The sequence below is a fragment of the Eschrichtius robustus genome, chromosome 11 (genome assembly GCF_028021215.1).
Source record: "Eschrichtius robustus isolate mEscRob2 chromosome 11, mEscRob2.pri, whole genome shotgun sequence".
Classification (NCBI taxonomy): domain Eukaryota; kingdom Metazoa; phylum Chordata; class Mammalia; order Artiodactyla; family Eschrichtiidae; genus Eschrichtius; species Eschrichtius robustus.
In genome coordinates, this window is record NC_090834.1 from 57,858,471 (window position 1) to 57,881,513 (window position 23,043).

At 38.0% G+C, this 23,043-nt stretch overlaps 1 protein-coding gene across 2 annotated transcripts; it reads left to right on the forward strand.

Annotated features, from left to right (window-relative positions):
* Positions 1-3,773: 3,773 nt before the first annotated feature.
* Positions 3,774-22,835, forward strand: CLNS1A (chloride nucleotide-sensitive channel 1A). Of its 2 annotated transcripts, XM_068556214.1 has the most exons (7): positions 3,774-3,967; positions 9,126-9,262; positions 13,366-13,467; positions 14,126-14,233; positions 15,999-16,172; positions 19,553-19,642; positions 22,080-22,835. In XM_068556214.1, the coding sequence occupies exons 1-6, from the start codon at positions 3,843-3,845 to the stop codon at positions 19,618-19,620; spliced, it is 714 nt and encodes a 237-aa protein (XP_068412315.1). In that variant the 5' UTR covers positions 3,774-3,842; the 3' UTR covers positions 19,621-19,642; positions 22,080-22,835. The 2 variants fall into 2 exon arrangements, with proteins under 2 accessions (XP_068412315.1, XP_068412317.1); XM_068556216.1 differs by lacking the exon at positions 15,999-16,172.
* The last annotated feature ends 208 nt before the right edge of the window (positions 22,836-23,043 follow it).

Below are 23,043 nucleotides of genomic sequence, written 5' to 3' on the forward strand. Positions count from 1 at the left end.
AAAGACAATCCAATTTTTTTAAATTGGCAAAAGATTAGAAAATATACTTAACCAAACCAAATATATATATATGTGTGTGTGTATATATATACACAAACGGCCAATAAACACATGAAAAAGTGCTTTAACACCATTAGTTATCAGAGAAATGCTAATTAAAACCACAATGAGGTATACTACACATCCACTAGAATGGTTAAAATGAAAAAGACTGACAGTACCTAGCACACAAGCCCTCCATAAGTGTTAGTTGCTATTTTCTTGTTAAAATTATAATAATAATAAAGATTGTTATTATTACTGGATATGAAGAGTGAAAGACTAACCTGGGTTAGCATAGAATACAAAACCACTATTTTCTTTTATCTAATTTATTTTCTCACTTTATGATTTTAATTTTTTAATAGTTTTTTTCCTGAGTTTCCCCCCCTTCATGTTTTTTTCTTCAGCTATTTAATTTTACTTGTCTATCTGTTTATTCATCCACTACATTATAAAAGTTAACTTTAGCTCACACCAGACTCCTGACATTGTCCCAGTATGTTAATAGAGACCTTCTCAAAACCTTAAATTCAAGAATATGACAGCGTATATCATATCCTCTCCTCCCACCCCCTCCCCAAAAGAAAGAAACCCACACAATGAAGTATGGTTTTGTGAGAGTGGTAAGGTAGGTTAAGTCATGGAAAGAGGCAAGAAAGCTAAGTTGAGTGTCATTGCAGGGCAGTCACCTGGGCTCATTTATCACCTCACCATCTGTCTTAGAAATTGTTACAGATTTGAGGGATAATCTGTGGCAGGCTATCTATGAATGCCAAGGGCCTGCTGTACATAGCCCTTCCCAGATTGTCCCTGCCTACTTTCTAGCCCCACCATGCCATCATGTGCCACACACAAATTCTTGCAGTTCTCAAGCATCTCATGCCTCTTTTGTGCCATTGAATGGAATCACCTCCACTCCTTCTTTTCCTTCTCTGTCTTTGAACTCCTCACTCTCAAGTCCCAGTTCTCCATGAAGTGCTCTCTGGATTCTCATGCAGAGCAATCCCATGGCACTTGGGTCTGTGCAGACTTCAATACCACACTTACCACACAAGATTATAATCCTTCCTGTATCTCTTATCCCAAAGACTATGGGGCCTCTGGGTTCACTGAATGAAGACCAATTTGGAGGCTCTTACAACAGTTTAATTAAGAGGTGACATGGCTTGAAGTGGGCTGGAGGAAGAGTGAGGGGTCAGGTCATGAGATAGGAGTTAAGAAATGACAGGACTTGGTTGATCGGAGGCATTAGAATGTAGTGGTTGAAGGGTGTAGGCTGTGCTGCCCAGCAGCTTAGGTTCTAAATCATACTCAGCCACTTGGTGGCTATGGACCTTGGACAAGTTACTTCAACCTTCTTACTTGTTTTCTTATTTGTAAAATAGGAATAATGACAGCATTTATTTCCTAGGGTTGCTGTGAAGATTAAATGAGTTGATACATATAAAGTGCCTAAAACAGTTAGTACCTAGCACATAAGCCCTCCATAAGTGTTAGTTGCTATTTTCTTGTTAAAATAATAATAATAATAATAAATATTGTTATTATTACTGGATATGAAGAGTGAAAGAGAGGAAGGAAATAAGGCTAAGTCCAAGGTTTCTAACCTGAGCAACTAAATGGAAGGTGGTATTTTTTCATAAAACAGGACATTGAAGAAATAACAGAATTGAGTGAGAAGATTGTAAATTCAACTTTTTTTTTTTTTTTTTTTTGCTTTTTTTGCTTGCAGAATCTTAGTTACCCAACCAGGGATTGAACCCGGGCCACGGCAGTGAAAGCCCAGAATCCTAACCACTAGCTACCAGGGAACTCCTGTAAATTCAACATTTTTCATTAAGACTTTATTCTTTCAGAGCAGTTGTAGGTTCACGACAAGTTTGAGGGGATGGTACAGAGATTCTCATATACTCCCCCTCCCACTCATGATAGCCTCCCCCATTATCTACATCCTCCACCAGAGTGGTACATTTGTTACAACTGATGAATCTACATTGACACATCATCACCCAAAGTCCATACTTTATAAGTTCAATTTTTGATAAGTTGAATGACAGGTGCCTGTGGAACTTCCAAGTGGAGATGTCTAGTAGGCTGTAGGGTGTAAATGTCTGTAGTTCATGAGACAATTCTGGGATGGAGATACAGATTTGGGAATCATCCACACAGGGTAATTCAAATAATGGGCATGGATAAGCTTGCCAAGTCAAGTGTTTAAGGAGCAGCACAGTGGCTAATACTGTTCAAGGTTCTTTCTCTTTCTCCTCTCTTTAGTTAGTGTATTAATTATCTGTTGCTGTGTTTACCCCAAAACTCAGTGACTTAAAACAACAGCTATTTGGGACTTCCCTGATGGCCCAGTGGTTAAGACTCTGCACTTCCACTGCAGGTGGCTCATGTTAGATCCCTGGTCAGGGAACTAAGATCCCGAATACCGCGTGGTGCGGCCAAAAAAAAAGAAAAGAAAACAAAAACCCAGCAGCTACTATCTCACAGTTTCTGTTGGTCATTAATCTGGGCACAGTTTAGTTGGGTGCCTCTGCCTCAAAGTCTGTCCCAAACCTGCAGTCAAGATGTTTAGCCAGGGATGCAAGCATTTCAAGGCATATATAGTACTACAAAGCTCATTAAAAAAAAAAAAAAGATGAAAAATCCAGCATATCCTACCTGTGGTTACACTCTGTAACTTCCAAGGCTAAGTGAGAAGAGGCCATGCAGCTTCTATCAGTCTATTTCTTGGGATACTCAACTTCGAAACCCAGCTGCTGTGCTGTGAGGAAGCTCAGGCCACAGGGAGAGGCTATGTAAATGTGTTCCAGCTGATAGTTCCCACAGAGGCCCTAGCTGACAGCCACCATGTGTCCGCATGTCAGTAAGGAAGCCTCAGGATCTCAGGATCTATCTATTCCTGGTACATACTTTCCACTAGCTCTCCTTCTTTCAACTCCATCTCTGCCACATCGTTGTCACTAAGAGGAAATGAAGAAATAATAAGGGTAAAGTGCTTAGAACAGTGCCTGACACATAACACCCAGTTACCATTAGCTAGTATTAAGATTATTTTAGAAGTTTTTCTTGCTCTTATTACTTTGCTCTTCGGTGCCTAACGAAGAAATAAAGCAAAAAATCCAAATCTAGTGGATTAATTCTTTTCCCTTCAGCGCCCCATCTGCTTACTGACATAACTAGCTCTTCACCTAGAATTAATTACCTCTTTGCGCTCGTTTGCCCGTCTGAGACCAGGGGATATGTGACTCGTGCACTAGGACGGCCTTAGGACCTAGACTGAGGTCTGGGGCGTGGCTGTTGAGACGTGAACAGGCCTAGATGAGGAGGGCGCAGGTGAGAAGAGTAGAACCCAGTTAGGAGACCTCCGACCTGTAAATCAGTGTGGTCTCTACTTCCTACGCAACCTCAGGCAAGGACTCCCTGTCTCACGGTTCCGCTTCCCCTTCTGCAGAAAAAGTAATTTATTATTTGTGGTGCTTCCTCTCTCACAGGGTTGCTGTGAAGACCCTGAGGTAGGATTTCGGAGAGAGAACACTCCGTTATTGCAAGCCTGGAGCCTCAGAAATGGGAGGGAGAGAGAAAAGGGAGTCACGTGACAAACTCGGTCCTCTCAGGCCTCCAAGAGTTTGCCCTAGAACGTCTCATTTCTATGGTAGATGGCGCTGGAATTTCCGGGGCAAAGATTTTGCTCTTCCGGGGTAATTGTTACCGCTTCCGGGTCGGGACGCGGCGAGCGGGGTTTGCTGTGCTTTAGTTTGCTGTTGACTCGTGTTTCCGCGCTCCTTGTTGCAATGAGCTTTCTCAAAAGTTTCCCGCCGCCTGGGTCGGCAGAGGGGCTCCGGCAGCAGCAGCCAGATACTGAGGCCGTGCTGAACGGGAAAAGCCTTGGCACCGGCACCCTTTATATCGCTGAGAGGTAGGGTCTCTGGTCCCGAGTTCTGGCTTCCTGCGCGCCTCCTTCTCCACGGGCGCGGGCGGTGCGGAGGAGCGGGGCGACACCACGACCTCTGGGGCTGCGGGGCGGGGGAGCGCGTGCTCCGCGTTTCCTTGGGGGTGCCTCTGCTGGGGGTAAGATTCGACTGTTCCAGTGTCGTCTCCTCGGAGCCTTCCTTTTTCCTCATTCATTATGCTTTTTACCCGCCTGTTTACCCGAGGTTTGGTGGGGTGTTGCTCTTTATTCAAGGTCTCATTTTAAGGTTTTGAGTTTCCAGGCCCTGAGTTAGAGTCATCAGTGTGCTTGCCTTCTTGATGAACAGGAGCGGGAGGTGTTGCCCTGGGCAGGATATGTAGGTTTAGAGCAGATTGTGCAGCATTTTTAAAGTTTGGTTAAGGAGTATAGGTTTTCTTCTGTGGGTATGGGTGGGGAGAGGAACACCTTCAACGCCACGCAGGTTGGGGTTATATCCAGAGGGACCTGACTCTCATTTTCATTCCTAGAAGGAATTGCCCTTTTATTTGCGTACCTGGGGCACTTTGTACTTTCACAGTCAGATAGACTTGTGTTAAATGTTGAGATTGTAGAATAGAGGTTCCCATTTCCATGATACACGGTTCCATTCATCTTCAGGCCAACAGTGACACATTGAATCCTTCTGTCCTTCAAATGTCTCTGACTTCTGCATCAGTTTTGTCTACGTCCAGAGAAGATTCTCTGCTTCTAAGAGGTCACATGATTATATTGGACCCACACAGATAATCCAGGATAATCTCTCTATTTTATTGTCAACTGATTAGTAACCTGAATTACATACACAAAGTCCCTTTTGCCTTGTAACATAACACATTCACAGGTTTGACACCAGGGGATATTGGAGTCATGGGGGCCAAAATTCTGCCTACCACAGAGGGCACAAAAAGATGTAAAGAACCCTTGGTTTAGAAGGAAATCTAGTCACTGAGCAAAGCTTAGGCTTTTGGCCAGTCACTGAGATAGGAAATATGGATGGGAGGAAAAGCAAGTTTGGGGAATGAGTTTGGTCTGTATATGTGTGGATTAATTGCACATATGAGCATGTTTCTTGGGACAGTGGTGTTAAAGATGGATAGATTAGATACCCAAGAAGAGAAGAGGACCAAGGGTAGAACCTTGGGGACACATCTACACTAAGAGGTAGGTTATAGAAGAAGAGACTTGAGAGGAGAGGAGCAGTCAAATAAAATATCTGAAAAGCACCTATTGGGTATTGACAAGGAGACCTTCAGTGATCTTGGAAGAGCAATTTCTTTTAAGGGGTGGAAAGTGGAACACAGATATGTTCCTAGCCCCTACTCAATACCCTTTTTCTCCATGGCTTCTCTGTGTATTCACTCTTCTATAATATAAATCCTGTTTTGGGAAGGTCCTATACTTGTCTTTCCATTTGGAAAAATTTCAAACCTAAAGAAAAGTTGCAAGCGTTGTTAATTAATACCCATGGCTCCTTTGCAAAGATCCATCAGTTGTTAACATTTTGCCACATTTACCTCTTTCTCTTTTTTTTCTGAGCTTCTTGAGAGTTGCAGACATGTCATCACTTCACATGTAAATACTTGAGCAAAAATCTAAGAATAGGGACATTCTCTTGTATAACCACAATAACAATACAGTTATCACACTGAGGAAGTGCAGACTCCTTTTTAGCTCTTATCTGTTTAAAAAATTTACTTATTTCAACTTTTCACTAACAAATCTTTTTCTTTAAGAAACTATTTTTATAAAATATACATACAAAAAGAATATAAATTATAAATATATGGTTTAAGGAATTATAATTAAACTGACACCTGCATAACACCTCCAGGTTAAGAATAGAATATTACCAGCACCTTGGACACCGTTGTTCGTCCCTCTACTGATTGTTAGAGTTACCTCCTTGGTCTCTTTCCCTTTTTGTTCTTTCCCACCTAGCATTTCCAAATCTTGATAGACTCAAGATCGCAATAAACTGGGAAGGCTTCCTAGAGGATGTGACAAATGAGGATTAACAGTCAGGTGAATGAGGTGGGGCTAAGAGGAAACATTATAATTAGAAGAAACAGGATGTTCAGAGGCAATGGTGAGAAACAGTATTGTGTGTGCCAGGGTATATATCTGTGTGCACACATGCACACACACAGTTCAGCAGTTCTTCATCTGAGGGACCGAGGGAGAAAGAGTGGAAACATAATAAAGCTGGAGAAGGAGGGAGTCATGTTTATGAGCTTAGCTTATAGCCCAAAGGTTTTGCAGAAACTATTTTAGGATTTTAGGCAAAGAGGAACAGGGTCTGATTTGGTTTTAGGTAGTTTTTCAGATGTGTATTGAGAGATTTAGAACTCTTGGGCTTATTTTCAAAGCTTAGTTTTCATAGAAAGTTGACTTTTTGTCCAAATAAGGAAGGGAACAGAGGCATGAATCATTCAAAATAGATCATTTTGAAACAAGTGAAATAAAATATTTAATTAATTTAAAACTAGGTATCTTAAACTTACAAGTTATGCTCTTTTTATATCTTATTCCAAAATTAATTTAAAACCAAATAATTAAGCCAGCCCAAATTCAAAACCTCTCTTACCTTTCTGTCCTGTTTTTCTCCCCACGCCAGGAATAAAGTACAGTGATATTCTTCTGCAAAAGCATTGGAGGTTAGCAAAACATTTCTCTGCATCTTTACTGGCTTCCTAATTCTTGATTTTCCCGTATGTGACTCATGGTTTCTTTGGGACTGGGTATAGTTAATTAGATATTTTGGTTTTGAGGGCTTTTCTTCTAGAATATATGAGAAGAGAATAAATAAAAATGAAAACTTAGTAATCAGAGTAAACGTTGCTTTTAGCTGAAACTTTCTTCTGTAGAGTACATAATCCATGTTCCTGCATAAGATTATGAGAGCTCCATATGAAATGCTGTGGTGAGGTAGCATTTGTGTTCTGCCAGCAGTAAGGAACTACAGAGTAATTATGTGCTTTTTAAAGTGAAAGCCATAATTTATAGGCACTGAATCTATGCTTATATTTCAGTTTTTCCAGCTCCTAATTGAGTCATTAAAGAAAGTTTTGTGGCTTTGGTATTTCAAATCATTTTGGACACCGAAATTTGGAATACTCCTTTCTGACTTGTGATAATGCCAGGGGGTTATTGAGCTGAGAAAAAGGAGTTTATTTGCTTAAAGTAATATAGTTTTAGTAAGGGACTGGCAATATTTCTGTGATACATGAGCACTATTTCTTCTACACAGTAAGAGGAAAGCAGTGGAGGAAAGGCCCATAGAACACACACAATCCAATTACAATAATAAAATCTATTTCTTTGGACCCAGTGGGATGAGTCATTCTGGAAAATCATTTGTAGAGCTTTTACCACTTCAAGCATCTTAAGATTTATCACTTTAAGCTTCCCAGATTTTCTTTTTCTCTTTTTTTAATAAGCATGTTGAATGGAAATCTTTCTAAATGACAGTGCATATTTTTTGCTTTCCTTTTTTTAGTGTACAGTTCCTTATGTTGTTTTAGTGTATTTACAGAGTTGTACAATTTTACCACAATCTAATTCTGCCTTTGCTTTTGATAAGTGAGGGTCAAGTGTTGCACACTTGTGCTATTAGACGTTGATTTCCTTTAGGGACTAAGGTATAAAGTTCAGCCTCGCCTTACATCAGATATGAATGCTCTCAGACTGCTGTACTGTCATTGTTCCTGCACAAGGGAGTCCTGGGTTCTACTTTTGTATTTGTTTTTGCTTCATTAGAAATAAGACCACCAGGCTTGTTAGAGTTGTATAGAAAATAGAACGACATGGGGGTTTTATTGCGTTAACCTCTTTTTAAAAGAAAAGCTTCACTGAGATAATTTACATAGCATGCAATCCATGTATTTGAAGTATACAATTAAATGGTTTTTAATCTATTTACAGAGTTGTGCAGCCATCAACACAATTTTATTTATTTTTAATTTTTAATTAATTTATTTTTTTTGGCAACGCCACGCAGCTTGTGGGATCTTAGTTCCCTGACCAGGGATTGAACCGGGCCCCGGCAGTGAAAGTGCCGAGTCCTAACCACTGGACCACCAGGGAATTCCCAACACAATCAATTTTAGAATATTTTCATTCCCCCCGCAAAAACTGACACCCATCACTTTCTATTTTCCTCCAGCCCTGTGCAACCACTATATTGCATTAACTTTTATTTCATTAACATTTTTTGTGTGGTTTCTTAAGCATCTTTTTCCTACTTTTTTTCCTGCTAAGTGGTGAAGTATTACCAAAAAATTAGCCAGTCTTTGCTCAAAACTCAAGGTACAGATTTTCTTGATATATTTCCTTTGTTATACCAATAAAATATTTACATTAGACCACTTTTGAGGGAAAACTAGATGTTGCTTATTTGTGGCTTTCTGTTAAAGCTGCAGAATAAATGAAAGGCTTCATAAAGTCTGCCTTTCAATGTGATTATTATTTTCCAGCTTGTGGTATGATTACAGCCATTTCATGTATATATCATTTAATGTAGGATTAGTGGAGAAATTAGTGATTCCTAGGTATTTATTGCATACTTACATGCTAAGCACTATGGTAGTGGTTTTGAAGAATGTTAAATAAAGGAATATGACAAGTTTTGTCGAGTAGCTCACGTTCTGTCAGGGTACAGATAAGATTCTTTACCACAGAGTTAGGTGCTCAATAGTATATTACTGAGCATAATTACAGTTTAGAAAAAGAAGAGATCATTATGGACTGGAATAATTGTAGGGAGGGCTCTTGGAGTGGCTGAGACTTATTCAGATGAAGAGGATTTGCAAAAGCAAAAAAGGTGCCTGAAGACATTCCAAATACGAACAAGCATAAAAAGGCATAGAAACACACAGTCACTTTTCTGTGACTTAAGAAAAATTGCATTTCAAATCTGTTTGAATAGAGGAAAATTAACTATAACAGAATTGGTCTTAAAGAAATTCAATTCCTGCTGTTGAATTTTCTTATTTTAGGAATATTTCTAAACAGTATGCTTAAATTTATTCACATGTATAAAAATGTCCAAGCTGAACTTTTATAAACGTTAGGACATTAAATTAGGATTTAAGTTCTTAAAATAATCTACTTAAAACATGTTTTTCAGCCGCCTGTCTTGGTTAGATGGCTCTGGATTAGGATTCTCACTGGAATACCCCACCATTAGTTTGCATGCAGTGTCCAGGGACCTAAATGCCTATCCACGAGAGCATTTGTATGTTATGGTGAACGCCAAATTTGGAGGTATGTACGGTATTATTTAACCTTGAGCTTCCTTTGGTAGTATATTATATTTCAAAAAGCAGTCTCTGATCATAATCAATGTAATAAGCCATTGACTTATTTCGGATAATACTTTCTTAAGCAAAATTTCAGCACAGTAAAATAATTTGGCCTTTTTTAAAAATTTATTTTATTTTTTATTTATTATTTTTGGCTGTGTTGGGTCTTTGTTGCTGCACACGGGCTTCCTCTAGTTGCGGCTAGAAGGACCTAATCTTGGCTGTGGTGCGTGGGCTTCACATTGCAGCGGCTTCTCTTGTTGCGGAGCACGGGCTCTAGGTGTGCAGGCTCAGTAGTTGTGGTGCATGGGCTTAGTTGCTCCGCGGCATGTGGGACCTTCCTGGACCAGGGATCGTACCCATGTCCCCTGCATTGGCAGGCAGATTCTTATCCACTGTGCCACCAGGGAAGCTCATGGACACTGCCTTGTATTTTCTATATACTTGGACTTAGAATTATTTAGCTATTGTGTGTTTGTATTTCTAGTTTTTCCTCTTGAGTTTAACTGTTTATTCTTTCTCTTTGTAAAGACATTTACATTTGGCACCCTTAGAGGCTTGGATCAGTGTACTTTGCTTCTAAGAGTTTAGGATAGAACATGTTTTGTTACAGAAATGGTTCTCAGTGGTGGACATGTTGCCCTCCCCCCATATTTGGCAATGACATTTTGATTGTCATGACTAGAGGTGGAGAGGAGTGCTACTGGCATCTAGTTAGAGGCCAGGGATGGTACTAAACATCCTACAATGCATAGGACAGGCTCCCACAACAAAGAATTAACCAGTCCTAATGTCAGTAGTGCCAAGGTTGAGAAACCCTAGGGTACAGGATTCCCAAGTCTTGCATAAACTACAAAGATTCATAAAAATCTAGTGTAGTTGATGAAAGAAGCAAGAAAGATTTTAAAAATCCATTTTTTTAGGCTGTCCACAAAAAGTTGTAAGAATTCTGAATGAGAAACAAGTTAGGCATGAAATAGAATCTTGTGCTTGATTTTTGTAAGTATAACTAAATAAGAAGTTTATATAGTATATTGTGTTAGTTTAATATGTTCATCTTTTGTAGAAATGAAGAACTTAGGGGTTGAAAAGACAATTGTCACATCTTTAGTAAACTTTTGCTTTTAAAATAGTGGATTGCTTTTCTTTGAAATAGCACATAAGAGACAATCCCATGAGTTTTCCTATTGAGCTATTGCTCCTTCAATTTGAGATTTTAATATGGTTTCAGATATAAGATGAACATTTATATTGTTACACAGGTGTGGATCCTATTTTCCCAGCCTTCGTTCCTCTGGTCCTGATTCAGACTTTTTTTTTCTCTTTGGCTTACTTCCATTAACCTCTAAAGTGGACCATCAGCTTATTGTTGAGAACATGAGATTATTTTTAAAATGACTAAAAATACATTCCCATTTTTGAAAATTTAGAAAGTTTTAAGGAGACAGAGTGTGGCAGCCACTACTATGATCCAGCATGAGATGATGAGTGTTTGTCATGGTAGTATTTTCTTTTCCTAATTGTAAAAATGCTATATTACATTTCTGTTTACTGCCTTAAGATAGATTCCTGCAGATATAAAAGAAGGTGTTAATTAATAGTAGTTATTTCTAGGGAGAGGACTAGAGGGTAGGGACTTTTTCCTTTGAATCCGTCTTGACTCTTTTACTTATTTTTATACCAGCATGAATTACTTTTTTTTTTTTTTAATTTTTATTGGAGTATAGTTGCTTTACAATGTTGTGTTAGTTTCTGCTGTACAGCAAAGTGAGTCAGTTATATGTATACATATATCCCCTCTTTTTTAGATTTCCTTCCCATTTAGGTCACCACAGAGCACTGGGTACAGTTCCCTGTGCTATACAGTAGGTTCTCATTAGTTACCTATTTTATATATAGTAGTGTATATATGTCAATCCCAATCTCCCAATTCATCCCATTCCCGCTCTGCCCTTGGTATCTGTAAGTTTGTTCTTTACATCTGTCTCTGTTTCTGCTTTGCAAATAAGTTCATCTGTACCATTTTTCTAGATTCGACATACAAGTGATATTATACGATATTTGTTTTTCTCTTTTTGACTTATTTCACTCTGTATGACAGTCTCTAGGTCTATCCACGTCTCTGCAAATGGCACTATTTTGTTCCTTTTTATGGCTGAGTAATATTCCATTGTATATACGTACCACATCTTCTTTATCCATTCCTCTGTTGATAGACATTTAGATTGCTTCTGTGTCCTGGCTATTGTAAATAGTGCTGCAGTGAACATTGGGGTGCATGTATCTCTTTGCATTATGGCTTTCTCTGGGTATATGCCCAGGAGTGGGATTGCTGGGTCTGAGTTACTTTTATAATTTGAAAAGTGATATCCATTCAGTTATAGAATAATAATTACAGTATGATACTACTGTTTTTTTAAATGCATTGAAAAAGTTTGGTAGTACCATAATGTATTCAACTACTTAGAATTATTTGGAACTCTCCAATATTTTTGTATTTTAGTTTTTACAGAAGACACCTCTATTATATTTGACAATTTAATAACATTAGAAACAGGACAGAAAACGTCCTGTTAAATCTGCTCTTTAAAACTGCTAACAGTGGCCATTTAAATTTTTTTCCTTTTTTGCTTATCTGTATTTTTTCATTATTCTGCAGTGAACTTGTATGACTTATAAAAGGTAAAAAAAATTTAGTGGATACCCCCTTATTATTGATTCCTATGAGTAGAACTGCTGCATTAAAGGTAAACATTTTTAAAGCTCTTAACATATATTGTCAAGTTGCTTTCCAGAAAGTTTATACTTTCAATACCTCTCTACCTTATCTTCATCTGTATGGAGAATTAACATTTTTTCAAAATGGTAACTGTAATATGCTAAACAAAAGTTATATTTTTAAGATGATTGGTTGAACATATTTTGGTGGTTTTGGGGTCTTTTTAAGTGTTTTATTGACCTTTTTTAAAAAAATTTTTATTATGAAGTAATTCAAACATTGAAAAGTACAGAATAATAAAAAAATTTCCATTATTTAATATCCAGTGTAAATTCTAACATTTTTCATAATTACTCTAGTCTAAAAGAAATAAAACTGTATTAATACTATGGAAATCTTTTTTGTACCCCTCCCCATTTCGTTCCTAACTCTGTCTCCAGAGTTCATCTTAAAGATGGTGTGTGTCCTTCTTGTCTATGCTTTTAGATTTTTACTGAATATGTATATACCCATAAGCACTCTAATGGTTCTCTTTTGTGTTTAAAATTTTAATGTAAGTGGTATATATATTCTGCAACGAGCTCTTTCACTCACTTATATTTTAAAATCTCTTCATTTTGGTACATATAAATCACATTTATTCATTTTCAGCTGCTATCTCTCAAACACAGTATGACCAGGTTACAATACATCTATTTCCTTTTTTTAATTAACATTTATTTTTTATGTTTTCTATAGTACATATAGTAGTTCAGTAAACATTCACGTACAAACTCCTTGTGTACACAATATGTAGTTAAATGAGGAATTTCTGGGTAGTAGGATAAACATGTCTGGAATGGTTTTAGCAATTTCTGCTTCCACCAGCAGCATGTGCTAGTTCTCTTTATTGAACATTTGTATTTTTTTCTTGCCAACAGACTTTGTTAATTTATCTTTTGGGTCAGTTAACTTTCATGGGCCTTAGTTTTCTCATCTGTAAATTGTTGGTGATGAATCACATCAGTGGTTTACAAACTGCTGCTGAACCCCTTGTTTCAAGGTGAAAGAAGCAGACATGACAATGGAACTCTACTTGATAGAGGCCTGACTGTATCGGTTTCCTCACCCCCACCATGATGTTGGGGCTTGGAATCCCTAGGACTCAAAGTACAGTGTGACTAGACCAGAGAGACTATCCAGAGTCTTTTTTAGCTCTAAAATAACAATGTTCTTATAATTTGAAGTAAAAAATTGCAGTATTTAGATATATCAGTAAGCATCCTTTAAGAAATTCTTTTAGGCTTCTATTTTTGAAAACAAATAAGCAACATCATTAAAAAGCTATTTTTTTATTCCCTTTCTAGAAGAATCAAAAGAATCTGTTGCTGATGAAGAAGAGGAAGACAGTGATGATGATATTGAACCTATTGCTGAATTTAGATTTGTGCCTAGTGATAGATCAGCCTGTGAGTATTCTGTAGAGTTGATTCTTTTCCCTTTAAGTACAAAGCATTCCCTCATCCCTCCCCCCACACACTTACCTTCACCCTCATTACCTCTGTTCTGTTGCTTTTTCTTCATTTTAGCATCTGTAATATCATTGAGGACCAGATAACTATTAATATAAAGATTGTGAATGAAGTGATAGTACAGTAGATGCCATGTTGCCTGGTATGTTTTGTGAGTGGAGGAATATGTTATTTTTATGGACTTGATGCTGTTGACTGAATCTCACTGGATAGAGGACAGAGGACTCATGGCAATTCCAAAGTGGAAGATGCCAGGATAGCTGGAAAGAGCCCTGCCAGCTGAGGGGCTTCACCCTGAGGCCAGTGGTCTGACCAGGACACTGACACTTTTTTTTTAGAAAATCCAGCCAGGCATGAAGGGATGTCAATAATGTTTCGAAATGAACTCTTAATTATTTTGTGGCGTGTTCATTGCTATCAAGCACTTTTCAAGATTGATTCTCCTTGGAATTTGGCAGGTTTTGTAAATGTTGTGACCCTAGTATACCTCATGTCTACTCATTAAATTTATTTGCCCTGATGGTTATTTTATTAAATTTTTATTGTACATTGGTCAGAAAAAAATTAATTAGAAATTTTTAATTTACTTGTTCAGTGGAGGCCATGTTCACTGCAATGTGTGAATGCCAGGCTTTGCATCCAGATCCTGAGGATGAAGATTCAGATGATTACGATGGAGAAGAATATGATGTGGAAGCACATGGTTAGTGAAGTGGATTTTTTAAAGTGTTTGTGTATGTGTTTCATTTTAAGCATCTATTTGTATAGGATATAGGATTATAGTTCTTTATATCTCTAAGTATCCATATAGCTTGGTTTTTAATAAAAGCGAATGGCACAATTCATGTCTAAGCCAAATTAGAAAATTTCATGAGCTTCCGAGGCTTGAGAGCAAAAAATAGAGATTACTCAGGGGAGAAAGTAGATAGAGATAAATGGAAGGAAAGAAAATGATAGGATAGTGGGTAGTCGGGAGAGTCTTTTAAGTTGATGCAGTTGCTCTCAGAAAACAAACCTTCTCTCTCCATTGCTTGGAACCTGTGTCATCTACATCTTTAACATAGTCCATCAAACACCTCATTGCCAAAGTAATTTCTTTTTCCCAGAACCATACTTGATTTATCTAAGAATATCTCCCTTTACCTCCCCAGAGCATAATGCAGGCACTAGCTTGGTGTAGAGTCTTGTTACTTGAGGTGCCTGCTGTTCTCTTTTCTTTTTCCCTCTGGTCTCATGTATACAAGTTTGGCTCTCTAAAGCCTTTTCCTCCATATGTACCACTTCCTGGCCTGAGAACACTCATTTCTGGGATTCCCCTTTATATATCTAAATACATTCTCATCTTTGCTGAGATTTTGGGGTAATTTAATTTGTTTTTTTTAAATAAATTTATTTATTTTGGCTGCATTGTGTCTTCGTTGCTGCGCGTAGGCTTTCTCTAGTTGCGGTGAGTGGGGGCTACTCTTTGTTGGGGTGTGTGGGCTTCTCATTGCAGTGGCTTCTCCTGTTGCGGAGCACCGGCTCTAGGCGTGCGGGCTCGGTAGTTGTGGCTCGCAGGCTCTAGAGCGCAGGCTCAGTAGTTGTGGCACACAGGCTTAGTTGCTCCGTGGCATGTGGGATCTTCCCGGACCAGGGCTCAAACCCGTGTCCCCTGCATTAGCAGGCGGATTCTTAACCACTGCGCCACCAGGGAAGTCCCAATTTAATTTTTTTAATCCTGTATTTTCCAGAATTTCTGATTTTTTTAAATTAATTAATTAATTTTTGGCTGTGTTGGGTCTTAGTTGTGGTGTGCGGGCTCTTCATTGTGGTGTATGGGCTTTTCTCTAGTTGTGGCATGTGGGCTTCTCTCTTGTTGTGGCACACGGGCTCCAGAGTGCAGTGGCTTGTTAGTTGCAGTGCACAAGCTCTCTAGTTGAGGCATGCGGGCTCTCTAGTTGTGGGGTGCAGGATCAGTAGTTGTGGTGCATGGACTTAGTTACCCCACGGTATATGGGATCTTATTAGTTCCCTGACCAGGGATCGAACCAGCGTCCTCTGCATTGCAAGATGGATTCTTAACCACTGGACCACCAGGGAAGTCCCCAGAATTTCTGATTTTTTAAAAGGAGCATGTATTTTAATCAGTAAAAAACACTTACATGTAAAATTCCCACCTTGGGTTAATATATGACTTCCTAACCTTAGGAACACCCTCTTTTCCTTCTAGTCTCTGGACATTTGATTCTTTGGGAATTGCTGTTTACTGGCTTGTTATGTCTTGGAATCTCTTCTCATCCTAGAGAGTAGAGACATTTTCTTTGTATCTCTGTCTTCAACAGATGGCTGATATATGTATGTTAAATGAATGTTGAGTGTTTTCCTGGAAGCCTTTTTTCATTTTAGCTTATCTTCAGTAAGTGCATTATTGATTATCTTTTTTTTTTCTAATTGTTTTATAGTAGCTTAAAAGCTTTTTATTTATTTAGAACAAGGGCAGGGGGACATCCCTACATTTTATACCTATGAAGAAGGATTATCCCATTTAACAGCAGAAGGCCAAGCCACACTGGAGAGATTAGAAGGAATGCTTTCTCAGTCTGTAAGCAGCCAGTATAACATGGCTGGAGTCCGGACAGAAGATTCAATAAGAGATTATGAAGGTGAGTACACAGAATTAACTCTTTATAGCGTAGGAAGCAAAAGTAGAATTACATAGAATGGGAATTCTATGTAAAATTTTTTTTTTAACTTTTTTCCCTAACTACAAAGATAGTCTATGTTCATAGTCAAAAAAATTTTTAATGGGCACAGGCAAAGAAGAAATGAAAAATCAAGTAGAATTCTAATTGAGAGACATCTGTTACTTTCCTGCTGCATATCTTTCCAGTCTTTTTGTTGGCTTGCTTATGTAAGTGTATGTGCAGGCACACATTGATGCTGCCATTTTAATTTTTTAAATGAATTCCTGCTTGATTATGTGCAAAACTAGTCAGTTGATTAAGAGGGCTAGACAGCATTCAAGAAACTTGGGTTTTCTTTTAGTGACAGACATTTGAACCTTACACAAGTGGCTTTAACTGTTTCATTTGTCTCATATTTGTAAGCCGCTTTGTAAATATTTTACCTGTTAGACTGGTTCCCTTTTCTAAGTGTCCTATTTCAGTTAGAATCTTAATGTATTTCTGTTGACTCAGCCTTTACCATTTTTTCCGTTATCCAGTCCAGTACTGAGTTCTATGGATTTTTCCTTTAAATGACTTTTCAGATCTCTTTGCTATAACTACTGCTATCCTTCAAACCTAGGCCCTTTTCTTCTCACACTGGATTTACAATAGTAAATTTTTTGCCTCAGTCATTCCTTCCTCCAGCTCACTGTACCATATTAATCTTCTGAGAACACTCTGTGTCATCCCTGTATAAGGATGTCCCCTCAGTGATTGTCTGATACTCACCATATGAAGTTCAAACTCTTCTCTCTGACTCTGAAGAGACAGCTCTGTCTCCGCCCCACTTGTCTCCAGTCTTGTTCCTACTACCCTCAATAAAACATTTAGATAGTGCTCTTATGTGCCAGGTCCTGATTTAAGCACATTATATGTATTTGCTCATTGAATCCTTCCAAGAACCCTCTGGTAGATGCTGTTATGATCCCCATTTTACAGATGAAGAAACTGAGGCACAGAAAGGTCACATAGCTAGTAAGTGGTAAGAGGATTAAATGAACTAATATGCAAAAACAATACGCCAGGCACTGTTATGAGCATTTCTTGCATCTTATATGTATTCATTTCAGTATTTAATGTTGCTGCAGTCTTAATACTTCTAATTTTTAGTGATGCAGAATGTTCTTAAAGAGGGTTACCATGGTTTTTCTTTTATTGGTACATTTATGTTTCTCTCATAATGTTGTGATCAGTATCTCCATGCATATAGAATTCGGACCTGGGGGTCCTGAAGTTCTGGGATATTTAATTTGGAAAAACTTAGGCTTTGGGTCACACTGTTTTTCCTTATGTCTCCTCTCCATTTTAAGCCTTAGATCGTGAGCCTCTAACGCAGGCTTTAGGGTGAGATGGCTCAGGTGATTTCTAGTTCTCTGCCAAACTCTTAGCTGAAAGAATTCAAGATATTACTTTTTTTATTATAATGATTAACTGAAGAGTACCCTTGGACACTGAAAAATCTTTCATCACTGAAGGTTTTTTGTTGTTTTTAATTGTAAAACTCCTTATTTAATGCTTTGTAGCAAGTGATTTTAAGGTCACAAACACTTGTTGCTAAAGTGAGATTTTTGGGCTTGTATTCCTAAGCCTCATTAGCATATGGAGACTTGCCTATATATAAAACTTCTTCAGCCTGTACCATTCTCTATCTTCTAAAGTCCTGGGTACCCATATCACTCTCTTGCCATTTATTTATTTATTTGACCTGTGCATTTTCTTTTTTTTAATTTATTTTTAAAATAAAAATTGTATATATTCAAGGTGTACAACATGATGTTTAGATATATACATGGTGAAATTTCTACTGCTGGCATTTCAGTGCTTTGTGTGTTTATTTATGTAAGAGGTGTTTGTTGAGCTACAGTGTCAGGTACAGAGAATACAGGAGTGCTCAAGATGCGGTTATATCTATCAATGGCAATCTAGTGGAGAGAAAAATAAATTAACTAATTAGGTAGTTATAGTACATTGTGATACAGCATTGAGATATAGGGGAGACTTGAGGAAGTGTGGAATCAGAGACTGGGCCTGTCACTCAGCTTGGATAGTCAGGGAGAGATTCAAACTTCATGGAGTAAGTGACGTTTAAGCCAGAATCTAAAGATGAATAAAAATGAACCAAGTGAAGAGGGATTGCATACAGTTTGGGGAGAGAGGCAGGTAAAGGGATCAGTCATGTGCAAAGGTTCAAGAGACCATTTAGCTTTGGGGAACTGAAAGTTCATATGTCTGGGACTCTGAGTGTGAAGGGTAGTTATAGCAACAGATAAAGGCGGAGTAGTGAACTGGGCTGTATATTAAAGGAACTTGAAAGCTATGTTAAAGAATTTCAACTTATGCGTAGGTCATTTGGAAACTATTGAAGAATTTTAGTTTGATTAGTGTTTCAGAAGATGACTCTGGCTATGATACAAAAAATTAATTGCAGAGGGAAATACTAGAGGAAAGAAGACAAACCGTGTTAAGTACTTTATGATTTAAATTAGATAAGAGATAGTGGCCTAAATTACGGAGCGGCAGTGAATGTCAAAAGACAACAGATTTGAGAGATATTTAAGAGAAGCAACAGAAGTTAGAGACATGGTAGAGGTTTCTGCGTTGGGCAGGTAAAAGGTATCCTTTTGCAAGACTCTTTGGAAAGAGAAGCATTTTCTATGTGGAAAGATGATGAGTTAATTTTAGATAAGTGTTGTTTTTGCATGCCCTGCTGGATACCAAGGTGGTGGTGTGCCAGTGGGCTGCGGGCAGAAGCCAGTTTGTGGTGGACTAAAGAGTTGAGGGGTGAGTGGGAAGTGAAGAAGTGGGGAAAGCGGCTTTAGGCAACTCTTTCCAGAGGGCTTTTTTTTTTTTTTCTTGTCCTCCCCCCTCCTTTTTTTTCAATGAGATAAGAAAAAGAGATAAGTAAGAACCTCGCTCTACTTAGTCTTCTCTCCTGAATTATGTTGTAAGCTTATGAAGATAGGACTTCATACCTTAAAAAAAAGTCACACAGTAAACACCTAGCACTGTTCTGTGAAGAGAGAACAATGGATGCTTACTGCATTTGAAAGTCCCTTCCTAGTGTTCTTTCAGTGTTCAGGTTGAGAATTGCGAAGTAAATGTTAAATATATAGACTAATTTTAACTTGGCCTAAATCCACAGGTGGCATTTTTCTTTCTCAGTTTGTTCGTTGGTACTTTTAATTTTCAAAAGAGAAAGAAACTGCAACTCCTACAAGCAGGGGGCACTAGCTTCCTTCTGGTCTAACTATGAGCTGAATCTTTACCTATGTGAAGTGCTTAGTAGACTGTTGCTCAGTGGTTAATTTTTTCTTCAGATGGGATGGAGGTAGATACTACACCAACAGTTGCTGGACAGTTTGAGGATGCAGATGTTGATCATTGAAAATGACTGATGCTGCTTTAGGGTGAGTAGTTTATTGTCTCCCTTGTCACTGAACATGAAAATCATGTGAAATAATTGATTTTTATTTTCGTAATTGAGGAGAACTCTATAAAATTAGCAGTTGTGGAAAAATGTTAGTTATCCATTTATGAAATTATTTAAAATTGTGTAGGTTTTTTCCCTAAGAAATCAAGATCTGCCAACATGGTAATGTTCAGGTTAACATTTATTGAGCACTTATTACATGCCAAGCACTATGCTAGGCATTGAGAGTACATGGAAGAATAAGACACACCCATCTTCAGTGAATCAGGAGAAGGACATTACCCTTTGTTCAGAAACAGAGATTTCCCTGGTTGGCTCAGGTGGGAACAGCAGAGCCTGAGGTCATGTCCTGTTCTGCTCAGTCACCTTTTCCCACTTGTGATGTTTGAAACATTACCATACTCATCAAAAAACACAATGCAGAGATTTGCTGCAGCTCACTACTTTTCAGTTGAGGGAGGAAGTAGAAGTCATTCCAATCTGAGTTTAAGCCTTGAATCATAATCTTGTATCAGTTTCCCTCTTTTTGAATATAATGGAGGACCAAGGTCCCGGGCACTTCAGCGTTAAAGGCTGATTTGCCAAACCATATCAAGTCCATGTACAGTTGCCCAAAAGCTATCATTTCCTGAATGAAGCTATCAGTTGCTTCATTCTTGCTTTTCTTGACAGACATGAGCTCACTGCCAGTTTTCTCTCCTCTGACACATTCTCATGAGCTTTGCCTGAAGTTTGTTCCTGACTGTTTGTTACATGCTACTCTGAGAAATAAATTGTCCTTTGTCAGTTTGAGTATCTCAACTGTATGTTAAATACTAGCTGAAGGTCATGTAGCTAGTTTATATCATACAGAGCTAGGATTAGTAATTAGCAGCCCTTCCTTTAAAAACTCTAAGATCGGGAATACCCTGGCAGTCCAGCAGTCGGGACTCCGTGTTTTCACCACCGAGGGCCTGGGTTTGATCCCTGGTCCAGGAACTAAGATCCCACAAGCTGTACAGCGTGGCCAAAAAAAAAAAAAAAAAACTTAAGATTTTTACATTGTTAAATTGTTGTTCCACTGTCCCCTTTACAACGTCCTTCTACTGCTGACCTTATAGCATTTTCTTGAATACTAGCTGTTTTCCATTCTTTGAGTACTTATACCCAGGTCCTTTGTTTTATTAAAGCATATAGTAATAACATGGCAAGATTTATGTATTTTGGCTTGAGTTTTATACCATTGTCAGTCATCCAATTAGGTTGTAAGATCCCTTGTTTTTCAAGTTCCATTTACCTTCCAGATTATTGCCATTGTGAATATAACATCGCTTCTTATAGTACCCATGAATTGTGATAATGGATCTCTGCCTTCCTCTTAGATGCCAGTGAAACTATTAGAAAATAATCTTAAGAGTTCTGTGATTTAATATCTTTTTCTTTAAATATTTATTTCCACAACATTTACTTCTGTCATTGGTAGCCATATAGTTTAAAATCAGCAATGTCTCCTCTGCAGTTAGCTAAAATTATGTGTTCACGTTGCTGGAGCTCTGTTAACATTAATTTTCAGATCTCACAGTTCCAGATGTCAGTATTTCACTATTCTACTTCATGGGAAATCTTTCAGTACCAATACAAGTCTTCTTCCCTTATTTCTCAGATTCTTATTTATTACATTCTTTATAGCATATGGATTTTTTCAGTAACTTTTATTGAAACTGGAAAACAGTTTTTGATCTGGCTTTAACATATTTCTTCTTGAAAACAGACTATTCAGAGAACACCAACTACTCTACTAATAAGATTGAGAAACTTATTTGGTATGTCACTAATGGTTACACAAATGGGATGTTACGGTATTTTCCTGCCGAGAATTCTTAGGATTCTTTGTAATGCAATTTTATGGTGAAATAACTGTAAAATAGCCCAGACTTTCTAATGAGCTGATGATTTGTTTTCTGTTCATTTTGTGCTACAGCTGGAGCAGAGAGATACTTTATTCATAAAGTTTATATAAGTTCTTCATCTGGATAATTGACCTCAATTCCAAACAATGTCTGTAAATTTTTAATCATTTAAAATTACATTTGATTTTGAGGAGTGAACAAGGAATAATTAGAGTGTATATGCAACTATTAAAAATGTCAAGATAATGGAACTAGGACCTCTCAATGCATGAGATAGGGTGGAGGGGAAGGCACATGAATAGTGGAATCACAACTCTACCACATACCAGCTGTGTGTCTTTGGACAGGCGTATAACTTCTCTAATTCTCAGTTACCTCTTCCGAAAAATGAGGATGATAGTAAATACCTGGCAGGATTGTTGCAAAGACTGAGATATAGTATATCTAAATCCCTGGCACTCTTGACTAGGCATTTAATAAATTAGCTATTATTATTATAAACACTGTAAACCTTTTGTTTTTCAGATTCTGCTCATAACTGTAGGAGAGAACTTGGTGCCTCTTCCACTGTGGAGTGGGTATTGATGAAAGTCTTTTTCCTTCTCCAAAACTTGCCTGAACCAGTTCTTTCTTGAGACACATTATACTGAGACAACAAGTTGTCACCAGCACAAGAAACTATGACCTTTATTAACAAAGGTGAATTAACTTAACCAAGAGGGTATTTGTAGTTTATCATTTACTCCAACACTTTGTGTCTAGGTGTACCCTCTGTAGGCTTATAATTGCTGCCTTCACTATATGCATCCTCATAACCTAGCAGGACTACATGGTGGAAATGCACTGGCACTTGAAGGTGTAGGTAGACTGCATGGGAAAGAGAGGGGCTGAATACAAGATATACACCTTAGGGCCTAAGAATACCCTTACTCCTTAAAAAAAGAAAAACAGATAAATCCTGGCCTATGCACAGTCTCCACAGGGATAAAGGTCTTTTTACTAATTGGGAACCAAGATTAATTAACTCTAGGGAGCCTTTTCAGAAACAGCCCAGCCACACATACTACCACTAACACAAGTGCTTTTGCCTAGCCTTTGCTCCTTTCACCATGTTTCACCAGTCTGTTCTCTTATAACCTCTTAGGTTATATCCTTTCATTTCCAACCTCTTAGGTCAGTTTCTGTAAAAGAACAAGTGAAATTGGGATGAAGTTCTCAAAGTACTTCAGATAATTGTTTTGTCTTTGTAATAGCTTAACAAATAAATCTAGGTTTTCTATATTATTGTGCTCTCATTCTTTTTTCTTTTAATTAATTTTTATTGGAGTATGGTTGCTTAACAATGTTGTGTTAGCCTCCACCGCACAACAGAATGAATCGGCCATACGCATACAGATATCCCCTCCCTTTTGGACTTCCCTCCCATTTTCATTCTTGACTAAAACCATTAATGAGAAACGTTTCTTAAAAAATTAGTGTTGGCAAAAAC